At 43.6% G+C, this 13,269-nt stretch overlaps 2 protein-coding genes across 4 annotated transcripts; both read left to right on the top strand.

The window, feature by feature from the left end:
• The first annotated feature begins 260 nt into the window (after positions 1-260).
• On the top strand, positions 261-6,835 carry LOC118381035 (zinc fingers and homeoboxes protein 1-like). 3 transcript variants are annotated; one of them, XM_052516345.1, is made up of 6 exons: positions 261-522; positions 1,095-1,382; positions 2,672-3,168; positions 3,335-3,556; positions 3,785-3,946; positions 4,077-6,835. In XM_052516345.1, exons 2-6 carry the CDS (start codon positions 1,217-1,219, stop codon positions 5,562-5,564), a joined length of 2,535 nt encoding a protein of 844 aa, XP_052372305.1. In that variant the 5' UTR covers positions 261-522; positions 1,095-1,216; the 3' UTR covers positions 5,565-6,835. The 3 variants fall into 3 exon arrangements, with proteins under 3 accessions (XP_052372305.1, XP_052372304.1, XP_052372303.1); XM_052516344.1 differs by having other exon boundaries at positions 261-604; positions 1,205-1,382; XM_052516343.1 differs by having other exon boundaries at positions 261-604.
• Positions 6,836-10,720: 3,885 nt separating this feature from the next.
• Positions 10,721-12,790, top strand: zgc:101716 (uncharacterized protein LOC492784 homolog). Its single transcript, XM_035768007.2, has 6 exons — positions 10,721-10,951; positions 11,052-11,147; positions 11,252-11,395; positions 11,538-11,860; positions 12,149-12,281; positions 12,528-12,790. Exons 1-6 carry the CDS (start codon positions 10,844-10,846, stop codon positions 12,696-12,698), a joined length of 975 nt encoding a protein of 324 aa, XP_035623900.1. The 5' UTR covers positions 10,721-10,843; the 3' UTR covers positions 12,699-12,790.
• The last annotated feature ends 479 nt before the right edge of the window (positions 12,791-13,269 follow it).

Raw genomic sequence — 13,269 nt, 5'->3', positions numbered from 1 at the left:
TATGTTCTTAACTGACATGCCTGGTTAAATAAAGGTAAAAAAAAATTACCAGTTAATTACCAGTTAAAGCGGAATACAAACTCAGGTGATGTTTTTGTGTCGTCAGACGGTAACGATAAATACTGTATGCATACAAACGTCAGGACCGTCAGTTTGTAAATGCTTGTATTGGTTGATAGACATTTTATTTGATGCAACATTTCTCTATGCATGCGTGACAGATGTCGCCTATGAATGACGTCAAGACGTATCGCATTAACGTGATGACGCCACTTAATCATTAACTGCCATTAAAAAAACAGTGATATATAATTTGATGGACAAATGGCTTACTTAAAGTGACTAATGTCGTGGCTTCCTGCCTTTTTTAAATACGTCTGTAAAGGGATATCAGTCGGGAAAAGAACTGTTGCAGCGAAAATGTTCCATGTTTTCATCTGCAGACAGCGGTGAACTGGACTCTCCTGCCTCCGAGCAAAAGTACTGCAGTCCGGCAGAGCGCTCTGGCTGAGCTGTACAGAGGTAGGCTAGCTAACATTAGACGAGAACCTAAGACAAATTGTGGGGGGCAGGAGAGCCTGCGCAGAAGCTACCTCTTGTCCTGGTAAGTAAACGCAAACTCGGCTGCTGTACTGTGGTGGCTAGCTACAGTATTTGGCTTCCAGCCGCAATGTCTATCCCAGGTGTAAACTGGCTGGCTAGATGCAGAAATGGAAGCTAGGTTAGTTAGCTAGATCTGGATAGCTAGCAATCTAATAAAATAATCAATTTGCTATAGTCATACTGCTTAGAAATATTTTTTCTACATAAACAAATGACATTAAGAGCAATTTGGTCCAAACGTATTGTAAAATGACCAGCTACTACAAACTAGACAGTTGCTACAAACAAGTTGCACTAGTGTGCAGAAATAATCATTGTAATAGGTTTCACATGCAAAAGGTGGTATAGCTAGGACACATTTCAACTTCACTGTAATTACTGTACAATGAACGTACTATTACCATTATACAGTAATCCATACAGATTGTAGCTGTTCAAGTGAAGTTATATTGGATGGAACCTGTCAAATACACATTTTTATTTTATTTCAGTCCACAGATGAAAATATTGGAAGTTTTAGTATGTGAATCAAACCATCACTAGCGGAAGGTGAAATCCATTCCAGACACCTCTGTTTACACAAAGTTATCTTGGAGGATAGCCTACCTACAAAATGGCTAGCAGGAGGAAGTCAACAACACCTTGCATGGTCCTGCCTTCTTCTAACGTGATGGAGGAGCAGGATGCAGACATGCAGGTGGAGGAGGGAAAGGATGGAGCTGAGAGCGCTGCAGAGGGACTTACAGACACCGCTGTGGTCTCCACTGACCCAGAGACAGGTGGGGAAGGCTTTTATTCATCTTCAACATGTTGCTCACACCTGTTTCTTGAAATGTTAATCACCTGGCTCGATCTTGACTGGCTGCATCACCGCTTGGTATGGCAACTGCTTGGCATCCAATCGCAAGGCGCTACAGAGGGTAGAGTGCGTACGTTCCGGTACATCACTGGGGCCGAGCTCCCTGCCATCCAGGACCTTTATACCAGGCGGTGTCAGAGGAAAGCCCTAACAATTGTCAGACTCCAGCCACCCAAGTCCTAGACTGTTCTTTCTGCTACCGCACGGCAAGTTTGGAACCAACAGGACCCTGAACAGCTTCTACCCCCAAGCCATAAAACTGTTAACCAATAGCTACCTGAACTAACTATCTGCTTTGACCCTTTTTGCACTCTTGACCCATCACTTACACTGCTGCTACTGTTTATTATCTATCTTGTTGCCTAGTCACTTTGTCCCTACTTATATGTGCATATCTGCATCAATTACATTGTACCCCTGCACATTGACTCGGTGCTGGTACCCCTTGTATATAACCTAGTTATCTTTACTCTGGATATAATCAAATCAAAATGATTTATAAAGCCCTTCGAACATCAGCTGATATCTCAAAGTGCTGTACAGAAACCCAGCCTAAAACCCCAAACAGCAAGCAATGCAGGTGTAGAAGCACAGTGGCTAGGAAAAACTCCCTAGAAAGGCCTAAACCTAGGACGAAACCTAGAGAGGTACCAGGCTATGAGGGGTGGCCAGTCCTCTTCTGTCTGTGCCGGGTGGAGATTATAACGGAACATGGCCAAGATGTTAAAATGTTCATAAATTACCCGCATGGTCAGTAAATGTCAGTTGGCTTTTCATAGCCGATCATTAACAGTATATCTTCCGCTCCTGCTGTCTCTAGAGAGTTGAAAACAGCAGGTCTGGGACAGGTAGCACGTCTGGTGAACAGGTCAGGGTTCCATAGCCGCAGGCAGAACAGTTGAAACTGGAGCAGCAGCACGGCCAGTTGTTATTATTTTTCCTTTTCTCTTCTCTTTCTCTCTGCGTTGTTGGGAACGACCCGTAAGTAAGCAGTCTACACCTGTTGTTTACCAAGCATGTGACAAATAAAATGTGATTTGATTTTGTTCTGTAGGCACTAAACAGGAGAAAAGCTTTTGAAACCTATATGAAATGCCCATATTGACCTACTGTTTCAACACCGATCTGCTATGGTGTGCTCTACTCCTGAAAATGACCCTTGTTCTCTGATGTAGTTAAACTAACATAGCTGAGCAATTTACTTTTCAGAGCACGACATCAGTCATTCCAGCGGAGAGGACGGTGTCACCTGCACAGGAGTGAAACGCAGCAACCAACCAACCCTGGAGCAGACGCTCAGTGACCTTCTCTCGGATGGGGGTTACACACAGCATGAGACGGAAGAGAGCGATGACCCCGCCTCAGCTGGCATCTCACTCAGCAAAACCCCCATCATGAAGATGAGGGGTAAATCGGAACCGAAGAGGATCGCCGTGTCTCTGAAAGCAGCCGAGGAGAGTGACGGGATGGGAGAGAGTGAAGGGGAGCAGGAGCCTATCGAAGCACCTCTGGGGCTGGGTTCCCTCACTCCTGTAGAGAAGATGAGCCCACATTACACCGAGTCCATGAAACACAGTGTTCTCCTAAACATTCCCAATATGATGTCATCAGAGCACAAGAAATCCTCTGTCCTCAGCTCCAATATGTCTGGACTCCAGCTCCCCCCTGGTCTGGCCCAGGTCCTCTCAGCTCTGCAGGCCCAGCAGGTAATCATATTTTCAAATTCTTTGAAATTGTAAATTGTATAAAACAAATCACCTTTCACTGCTGTTGATACTATTGTAATGTTACTGATAAATAAGTGACTAAAACCTCTCTCTCTGCTCTTGCTCTCTACTCTCTCTCTCTTGCTTTCTCCCTCCCTCCCCGCAGAGCGCCCAAGCCCAGCTCCTCATCCCCGTTAGCAGTATCCCCTCATACAACCAATCCATGGATACCAACACAGTCCTGGTCAACACCTACAAGAAGTTCCCGTACCCTTCAGTATCAGAGATCATGGGTCTGTCGGCTCAGACCAAATTCAGTGAGGAACAGATAAAGATCTGGTTCTCTGCCCAGCGTCTGAAGCACGGGGTCAGCTGGACACCCGAGGAGGTGCTTTTTCTGTTAGATTCATGTTTGTCTTATACCAGAGTTACATTTTTTTGGGGGATATAGTGTTTTTATTGTGATTTAAAAAAATAACAACATATTTTCACTCATTGAATATATGTTTTAATTGTCGTCGCTCTATTGAAGGCGGCACTTGCAAGTACGCATTTCATTGTACCATTTGCACTACGTCTATCCTGTGCATATGACAAATCAACTTTTTGATTTGAGGTGGAGGAGGCTAGGAGAAAGCAGTTCAACGGGACTGTGCACACGGTGCCTCAGACCATCACTGTTATCCCGGCCCACCAGCTCTCTGCTGCGGCCAACGGCCTGCAGTCTATCCTCCAGACCTGTCAGATAGTAGGGCAGCCAGGCCTGGTTTTTACACAGGTTGGTACTTATTGATGACATTGTGGATGATGGAATGTAATATTTTCTGTTTATAGTTTCTCAACTCAATATGTCTTGTCAGTTGTTGTAATATTGTGGAGTGAGTGAAACTTTTCTAAACTCTGAACAGGTTGGCACGCCTGTGACCACACCCATCACCTTGACAGTAGCAGGGATGCCAAGCCACAGCCTGGTCCCTAAGATGTCCTCCCACCAGACCAGCCCAGCGGTCAGTGAGATGAAGAGAGCCACCACTGTCCAGCCTCCCTCCCTGACCCCACAGGAGAACTCGGCCCTCAGCGCCGACCACTTTGGAATGCGGCCTAAGAAGTCCAAGGAGCAGCTGGCGGAGCTGAAAGCCAGCTACCTGAAGAACCACTTCGCCAGCGACGCGGAGATCGCCAGGCTCATGATGCTGACCTGCCTCACAAAAGGGGAGATCAAGAAGTGGTTCAGCGACACGCGCTACAACCAGCGCAACTCCAAGAACAGCAACGTCATCGTGTTCCATGACAGCCAGAGTCCCAGGGGTCACGGCAGCGGCACCACCATCGTCATTGACTCCAGCGACGAGACCCCTCAGTCTCCACCGCCCACACCCACACCATCCGTCAAAGAGAAAGAGCCACGCCCCAAGACCTGGAACTCCTTCCCAGACTTCACATTGCAGAAGTTCAAGGAGAAGACAGCAGAGCAGCTGGTGGTTCTTGAGGAGAGTTACCAGAAGGGAAGCACTCCGTCTGATGACGAGCTGACCCGGCTGAGGACGGAGACCAAGCTGACCCGGAGAGAGATCGACGCCTGGTTCACAGAGAAGAGGAAGGTAGTGGAGGCAGAGTCACCTGAGCTGAAAGCAGAGCGGATGGAGAGCGAGGCCACCTCGTCTAGAAAAAGATCCCAGACCCCTCCGTGTGGCCGGCGGCCAAACAGGGGGGACAAGAACATTGGAAAGAAAACCCCAGAGCAGCTCCACGTTCTGAAGAGTGCCTTTGTCCGTACCCAATGGCCCTCCACAGAGGAATATGACAAGCTGGCAGAGGAGAGCGGGCTGCCCAGGGTCTACGTAGTCAACTGGTTCGGAGATACCCGGTACTCCTTCAAGAACGGCAACCTCAAGTGGTTCTTCCACTACCAGAGCGGTAACGTGGAGGGACTGAACGGCAACAAAAACAGAAAGAGGAGGATACGTAACCGAGGCTGGGGGAGGTCTCGGAGCAGGAAGGCTAAGAGGTCAACCAGCACGGAGAAGTCACCACCACTGCCCATCATCAAGTTGAAGTCTGGGAAAGACATTCTGAAGGAGTATTACCTGAAGCACAAGTTGTTGAATGAGCAGGACCTGGATGAGCTTGTGACCAAGTCTAGTATGGGATACGAGCAGGTGAGAGAGTGGTTCGCTGAGGTACACAAGAGGGAAGATATGGGTGCTGATCTGTTTGGGGATGTTGAGGTAAACGAGGACCAGCAGGAAGAGGAAGCGTTGCTGGGTGAGAATGAGATGGCGCCTGACGAGCAGGATGACACTGTGGTGGGTGAGGAAGATGAGGAGGATGACGACACTGATGAAAGTGATTCTTGGGAGCCCTCTCAGGGTGCCAGAAAAACACAGTCAGAGTAATGAAGGACAGCTGGGCTTGTGTTCATTAGGCACCAAATGGACTGAAACAGGGAGGGACTACATGGAATTGTCCAATTTAGAAATGCCCAGTTTCACTTTCTGTTGCGAAACATTTTGCCATGGTGTGCCCAAATGAACACAACATTGGATTTAGTCAAACAGCACAAACACATTTCGCGTTCTCTTACGTATTTTAAAAGGTACTGTCTGAATGCAAGACTGAACCATAATATCCCACCAATACAAACACAAACGATATGTGCACCTTTTTACAGTGCTAGAGTAGCGCCATTAGTCAATCTCGTCAAGAATTACAACCCGTACTTTAAATACCTAATTTTATATGAATTGGTCAGACATTAAAATGCTGAAATTCAATTGATAATACCATATTTGATATGATGATAATTCATGGAAAATTAACATTTGTTAATCTACAGTATTCGGCACAGTTATTTATGTGCAATTAAGAGGTCCTTTTTTAAATGGCTAATGTCTCTCGTATATATCCCTATTATTATAGAGATTACAAAGTACTGTAAGTACATTCATGGAATGAATCATGTGAAATCAGATTATATTATGGGTTCCCATTGAAATGGATTGGAGGAACTGCGGTGCCAAAGTTAACTATTGAATGTGGACTCCTGTGCTATGAAACACTTAGAAACCAAGGAACTCGAGAGTAGGAGTGCTGATCTAGGATCAGTTTAGCCTTTTAGATTCTAATGAGTCCATAGACTGACCCATGAGCTCGTGTGAATCCTTAAAGAGATGGTTGGGGCTAAGGCTTAAGAGAGTGTGAACAATTTCCAGCTCTCTGGCAAGTGTGAAAAAAAACAACCTTAAAGATTTTTTTGCAAAACTGGTTATACAAGAATAGCAATTTTTAAAGCTACATAGCTTTCTCCAACTGTAGTGTATAATATACCATTACGAAGCTCTGAGTCTGTACTTTTGTACAATGTAAAAGATGACATACATACTCTAAGACTCTTTATGAATACTGGCCTGGAGGCCCAGTATCTACAGTACCAGTCAAAAGTTTGGACACACCTACTCATTCCAGGGTTTTCCTTTATTTTTACTATTTTCTACATTGTAGAATAATAGTGAAGACATCAAAACTATGAAATAACACATGGAATCATTACATTTACATTTAAGTCATTTAGCAGACGCTCTTATCCAGAGCAACTTACAAATTGGTGCATTCACCTTATGACATCCAGTGGAACAGTCACTTTACAATAGTGCATCTAAATCTTAAAGGGGGGTGAGAAGGATTACTTATCCTATCCTAGGTATTCCTTAAAGAGGTGGGGTTTCAGGTGTCTCCGGAAGGTGGTGATTGACTCCGCTGTCCTGGTGTCGTGAGGGAGTTTGTTCCACCATTGGGGGGCCAGAGCAGCGAACAGTTTTGACTGGGCTGAGCGGGAACTGTACTTCCTCAGTGGTAGGGAGGCGAGCAGGCCAGAGGTGGATGAACGCAGTGCCCGATCAGAGCCTGGAGGTACTGAGGTGCCGTTCCCCTCAGCTCCGTAGGCAAGCACCATGGTCTTGTAGCTCCGTAGGCAATGTCGTCTCCAAAAAAGTGTTCTATATATTTTTATTTTAGATTCTTCAAAGTAGCCACCCATTGCCTTTGACAGCTTTGCACACTCTTGGCATTCTCTCAACCAGGTTCATGAGGTTGTCACCTGGAATGCATTTCAATTAACAGGTGTGCCTTGTTAAAGTAATTTGTGGAATTTATTTTCTTCATGCGTTTGAGCCAATCAGTTGTGTTGTGACAAGGTAGGGATGGTATACAGAAGAAAATTGAAAAGTCCATATTATGTCAAGAACAGCTCAAATAAGCAAACAGAAGTGACAGTCCATTACTTTAAGACATGAAGGTCAGTAAATCCGGAAAATTGAAAGAAGTTTTCACGTTTCTTCAAGTGCTATGATTAAACTGGCTCTCATGAGGATTGCCACAGGAAAGGAAGACCCAGAGTTACCTCTGGTGCAGAGGATAAGTTCATTTGAGTTAACTGCACCTCAGATTGCAGTCCAAAGAAATGCTTCACCGAGTTCAAGTAACAGACGCATCTCAACATCAACTGTTCAGAGGAGACTGTGTGAATCAGGCCTTCATGGTCAAATTGCTGCAAAGAAACCACTACTGGAGGACACCATTAAGAAAAAGAGACTTGCTTGTGTTTCCTGGCCCAAGCAATGGACATTAGACCGGTGGAAATCTGTCCTTTGGTCTGTAGGCCAAATTTGAGATTTTTGGTTCCAACCGCCGTGTTTTTGTGAGACGCAGAGTAGGTGAATGGATGATCTCTGCATTGTGTAGTTCCCACCGTGAAGCATGGAGGAGGAGGTGTGGGGGTGCTGAGCTGGTGACACTGTGATTTATTTAGAATTCAAGGCACACTTAACTAGCATGGCTACCACAGCATTCTGCAGCGATACGCCATCCCATCTGGTTTGGGTTTAGTGGGACTATCAACAGGACAATGACCCAACACACCTCCAGGCTGTGTAAGGGCTATTTGACCAAGAAGGAGAGTGATGGAGTGCTACATCAGATGACCTGACCTCCACAATCACCTGACCTCAACCCAATTGAGATGGTTTGGAATGATTTGGACTGCAGAGTGAAGGAAAAGCAGCCAACTAGTGCTCAGCATATGTGGGAACTCTTTCAAGACTGTTGGAAAAGCATTCCTCATGAAGCTGGTTGAAAGAATACCAAGGGAGTGCAAAGCTGTCATCAAGGCAAGGGTGGCTACTTTCAAGAATCTCAAATATAACATATATTTTCATTTGTTTAAAAAAAATTTTTTTTTTAGTTAGTTACTACATGATTCCATATGTGTTATTTCATAGTTTTATGTCTTCACTATTATTCTACAATGTAGAAAATAGTAAAACATTTTTTAAAAACCCTTGAATGAGTGGGTGTGGCCAAACTTTTGACTGGTAATGTATACTGTGGTGTCTCTGAAGGAAACTGACAGTGTAGCACTTATTATTGTGCACTTTGCCCACTACTGTATTAAAGACATGCTCCGGAACTTTTGCGACTACAAAGTATTTTTTTAAAACCTCCTGCTTTGGACTGGACGTGTCAGTGTTCAGACCCCCCTCGCAAGGTCTCTGTGTTCTATGCCAGTGATGTGAGGTAGTTCACAATTTAGCTGAACGCTACATTCTAAACTACTGGCTAAAATGTATACAAAAGTTCCGGAGAATCTCTTTAACATGTTCTTGTGGGGGGAAACAACTTTGATTAGGCACCTTATATCCCTTTACCCTTTAATGGCTTTAAGAGACCAAATCTCTTTCTATATGAGCTCTTTTTGAACGCTGTAAAACTAAGTATTCTGCCTTGTATTGTCCTCCTCTGAAAGGATTCTATTTTCAAGAGGATGCACCTTATTGACTTTACCCCTCTCCCTGTGGATCAATTCTAAAGTTGGGTGTTGATATGACACACATGAAAATCAATGGGCTGTATGTGGCCTACTGCTTCCTGCACAACCAACTGGCACAATGTGGGTCCCTATTTTAATCATGTGAAACTCTGCTGACTTGGAAACGCGTAACGTGAGTTAGAATTACGTATAACTTGTATTGTTTTTAAGACTGCAGTACTTGTATGTATGAAGACTAGTGTTGGAGGACTTGATACAGGGCTGTTTTCAAACAAGTGTTTTTCTAATGTATGTTCAGATGCACGTTTGTTTTGCTTTTATTTTTAAAACGTTTGCAGACTATGCTCTCCCCAACTGTCATTTTAAATGACGAGTTTTGACATGTGCACATTAGTAGAAACAAGACATTGTTTCTTACCTGTAAGCCATGTCCTATATGCTCTGGTCACTGGGTTCCAGCCTGGCCCGGACCTGATGAGTTACCAACGGTCTCTCAAACTATTCTAAACATGCTTTACCAAGTTCTAGAATCTCAATCTAGAATCTAGTTGAAACATCACAACATTTGACAGAAAAACGGATGGAACCTTTTTGAGGAGACAAACCTATGTGCCTGCTTGGCTCATTCTTTCTGAGCAGGGTTTCATCAAGACTTGACAACAGAAGAGGTGGAGGAGGAGAAGATCGTGGATACCTCATGCTCATCATAAACATTTCAAATTGGCCAGCATGTTATGCTGTGAAATCGGTAACGTTTTCATGCAGGAACAGTTATTTGTACCATAGTTAAGGTAAAAGATGCATTTGAATTTTGAGATCCATATAGTGCATGAAATAATCACATGACTGCAGATGAAACAGCATTATGTGCTTGTATTAGAACAGTTGTTTTTAATGGTTTTATAATCTTTATTTATGATTAATCCTGTCTCTCAACTTCAACTAATAGCTTGTATGGCGTTTTACTGTTAATGTGTAAAAATTTGCCTTCTTCAGTTGGCAACTCAATGTATCCACATTGCTCTTTTTTTTTGTACAGTAGACGTGACATTGTGACCATAGTACATGACTGTTTTTATCCTAGTACAATAATTCTTACCTGTCTGACTTTGCTATTTCTCAATATTTAGAAAGGTGCTTGTTTAGTACTAATACCCAACAGTTGAATACATGCTTTAACAGTTTTCCTATTAGATTGTGCACACACACAATATTTTAACCTGTCTTTTAATATACTATTCTGCTAGCTACAGCTATAATGGATCATGCCAGTCAGTCTCCTTTCTCCTACTGTATTTATTAAGTTATCTATGAGAAGAATGTTTGGCTCAATGTTTGGTTTCTGGATATGTTGAGGTGCTTTGGGAAAAGTGAGAGGGTTTATTTGCAAACGTTATGGTAAACCAAGGAATTTTTCATGTTGAGACAGAGTAGCCTTGGAGCTGAAAACTCAGTGGAAAAAGCTTTAGTCCCCTGAGCCATAGACTTTGCAATGCTTTTTAATTGAAATCAAACTGTTTTTATTTTAGGCTGTGGCTTGATTTAGACAAATATATATTTTATACTTGTTTTGAGGACAAAATACAATACATTTGGACGAAAAGGCGTGTATTTTGGTGTCTTATAAAATATTTAACTTCAAAATATGACTGGAGTTTCTCTTATAGAAAATATTACAGCATTTCAATTGAAGAAAGTAAAGCGTCTGCCATTGGAACATATCGCCCGGAACACATTCTATATTTTTCTGTTTCCCAATGGTCATATTAGCTTGTAACACTGCACACGTTGACGTTTGTTTTGTTTTTTAGTGTCGGTAAAATCTGAATTCGCTGTCATTCATCGTCTGAAATGGAGATTTTCGGTAGCACCTTTGACGATTCGGTGTTCGAGGAATCAAGAGCGAAGCCGACTGTTGTTGCACTGTCGTCTTACAATGCAAAGTTCTGTGAAGCAGAGGTGAGTGTCAACTAGCTACCTAACGTTAAGTAGCATCAGTTTTTTTTGCTAGCATTGCAATGTGTGGATATTTTTAACTATGAGTTATCTATTTCAACAGTGGTTTTGGGAGAGCATCGACACAGAGGACATTTTGGAGGTGCAAAAGATCTTCAAATTTCGAGCTGATATGGCGTACAGGCGAAAAAACTTCCAGGTATTGACCCCTCTTCCCTTGAGTCATTTAGTTACACACGGTCTATCATATCCATCTCGTATCCAAATGCTTATCTCATCTGTTAACTATATCCATTTCCCCAGGAAGCTTTAAACGCCTACACTACCTGCCTCTCCTATATCCCTGACGGCAACCTGGCCATTAGACGGGACATAATGGAGGGAATGGCAAGGTGCTGTTGTCACCTGGGGAAGAGAGTGGAGGCCCTGGAGATCACAGAAACACTTGTAAGAACCGTTGCTGTTATTATACATTAATAATACAAAATACCTAGTCTCGTCGTCCACCCAGCCAGCTCTTGTCTGTGGACAAGGTTACAGTATATCAGGTAGTAAAAATGGTTGTTTTGAAAATTCATTCCATGGACAGAAAAATGAAGCCTCCAACACCTGTCACCTTACCGGTCTACTTCACCTGACTGCGAACGTCCACGAGCGCTTCGGAGACCTCAGGAGCCAGGTCACGTGTCTGCAGCAGCTGTGTTCTCTCCACCCCTACCACCAGTGGCACTGGATGAAGCTGGCAGAAAGCTACCTTCATCTTCTTCAGTCTCTGTCAACACCCTCAGGCTCCAGTCCTCTTCAACAGGGAGATGGTGTAGAGCCACAGCCTGACTCTCAGACTGAGGAGCAACTGAAGGAAGAGCGTGACGGCGTTTGGCTCAAGGCCTGCATGTGTTTTGTCCGGGCCAGGTAAATTATCAGTGCGAGACAAGCAGACATCCTATTGGCCTATTCTATATGGAATTCCATGGATACAAGTTTGTTGGGCAGTCTTTAGGACTGGTTTCCCGAACACAGATTGAGATTCTCCATTGAAAGTGCTTCTTAGTCCAGGAAAATACTTACTTTACCTCTGGGGAAATTAGCCCTTGGATTAAAGCAGAGAGCATATTTACACATTCATCCTAAATGTCACTGTGTAGCACAGTCTTTGTCTTGTGAAGATGGGTGTTTGACTGTACTGTGTTGCCTTGCCAGACTCCTCCTCAGGGCATTAAAGGGCCAACAGTCATCCTTTGTTCTCCAGAACAGTGAGAGAGCCCTACTGAAGGCTGATGAGGCTCTACGTTGGCTGGAACTGAAAGACACCACACTACAACTAGTCTCTGAGGTGAAACCGGTTAGAGACACAGTACATAGACTACTGTTCTCACATGGTGTCTATTCATCAAATAATGTCCTGTAGTTTGTCTTCTGGTATGTTTAAATTAAAGGAAATGTGTGGCTCGCTGACACCAAGATGTCATGGTTATGCTTTTAGATGGATTACAATTGACGATGCACATGTTTTGAAAAGGTAAGAGGTACACTTCTGACCAGATTGATCATGCATCGTTATTGGTGATTTACCCTTCAGGTGATGTCAGAAGATCTAGTTCCAGAGAGAATGAGAGAGGACAACCAGGATGGAGAGAGCTTGGCAGGTCTCTCTCTGAAGGACTTTGAAGACCGGTGGTGGAACAGACTGGTACAGACAGGAGTACTGAAGGAGGATGGACCTAAAATACCCTCTGTAAAGACCAACTAGGCTACACATTTTGATGAATGGATTTATTTTTTAATATTGCGTGTAACAATGTGCTGACCGCCATATGAAATGAAATATTGTCACAATCTACAGTACAGTTTAATTAGATCATTGTTGTATTGAATTTCAAAGTAGAACCATTTGGAAAAAGTGTGACGACAAACTTTTGATTTGCCATTCTGCATTACCTCGGGCTTGACAGTGTATGGATCAGAAGATTTGTCAGAAGGTATGTCTGTTAAGAGGCCCGGCCCTTGGCTAAGCGTAGCACACATCACTAGGCTGTCACTCAGCGTGGTTCTATCAGGGTTGATGGGTGGAAGAGGAATTCATGTCTGTGACATGTTGTTTTTACTCCATTTAATTAACATGTACTGGAACACAAAGCTCTCAGCCTGAAGGCAGACAATGATCATCCTTATGAGATAATGATGTGATTGAAGTACTACTCCTGTAGTCCAGGCATCAAGCAAAGCAAAACAGGCACATTTACTCTATGAAGGTTACTTGCCCATTTTCAGTTGTGAGATAACATAATTTACCTCAAACAGGGTGTACTGTCAAATTTCAG

Source organism: Oncorhynchus keta, unplaced genomic scaffold (assembly GCF_023373465.1).
Source record: "Oncorhynchus keta strain PuntledgeMale-10-30-2019 unplaced genomic scaffold, Oket_V2 Un_scaffold_4321_pilon_pilon, whole genome shotgun sequence".
Taxonomy (NCBI): Eukaryota; Metazoa; Chordata; class Actinopteri; order Salmoniformes; family Salmonidae; genus Oncorhynchus; species Oncorhynchus keta.
The sequence above is the reverse complement of the archived record's forward strand: the minus strand, read 5'-3'. Positions and strand labels throughout refer to the sequence as shown.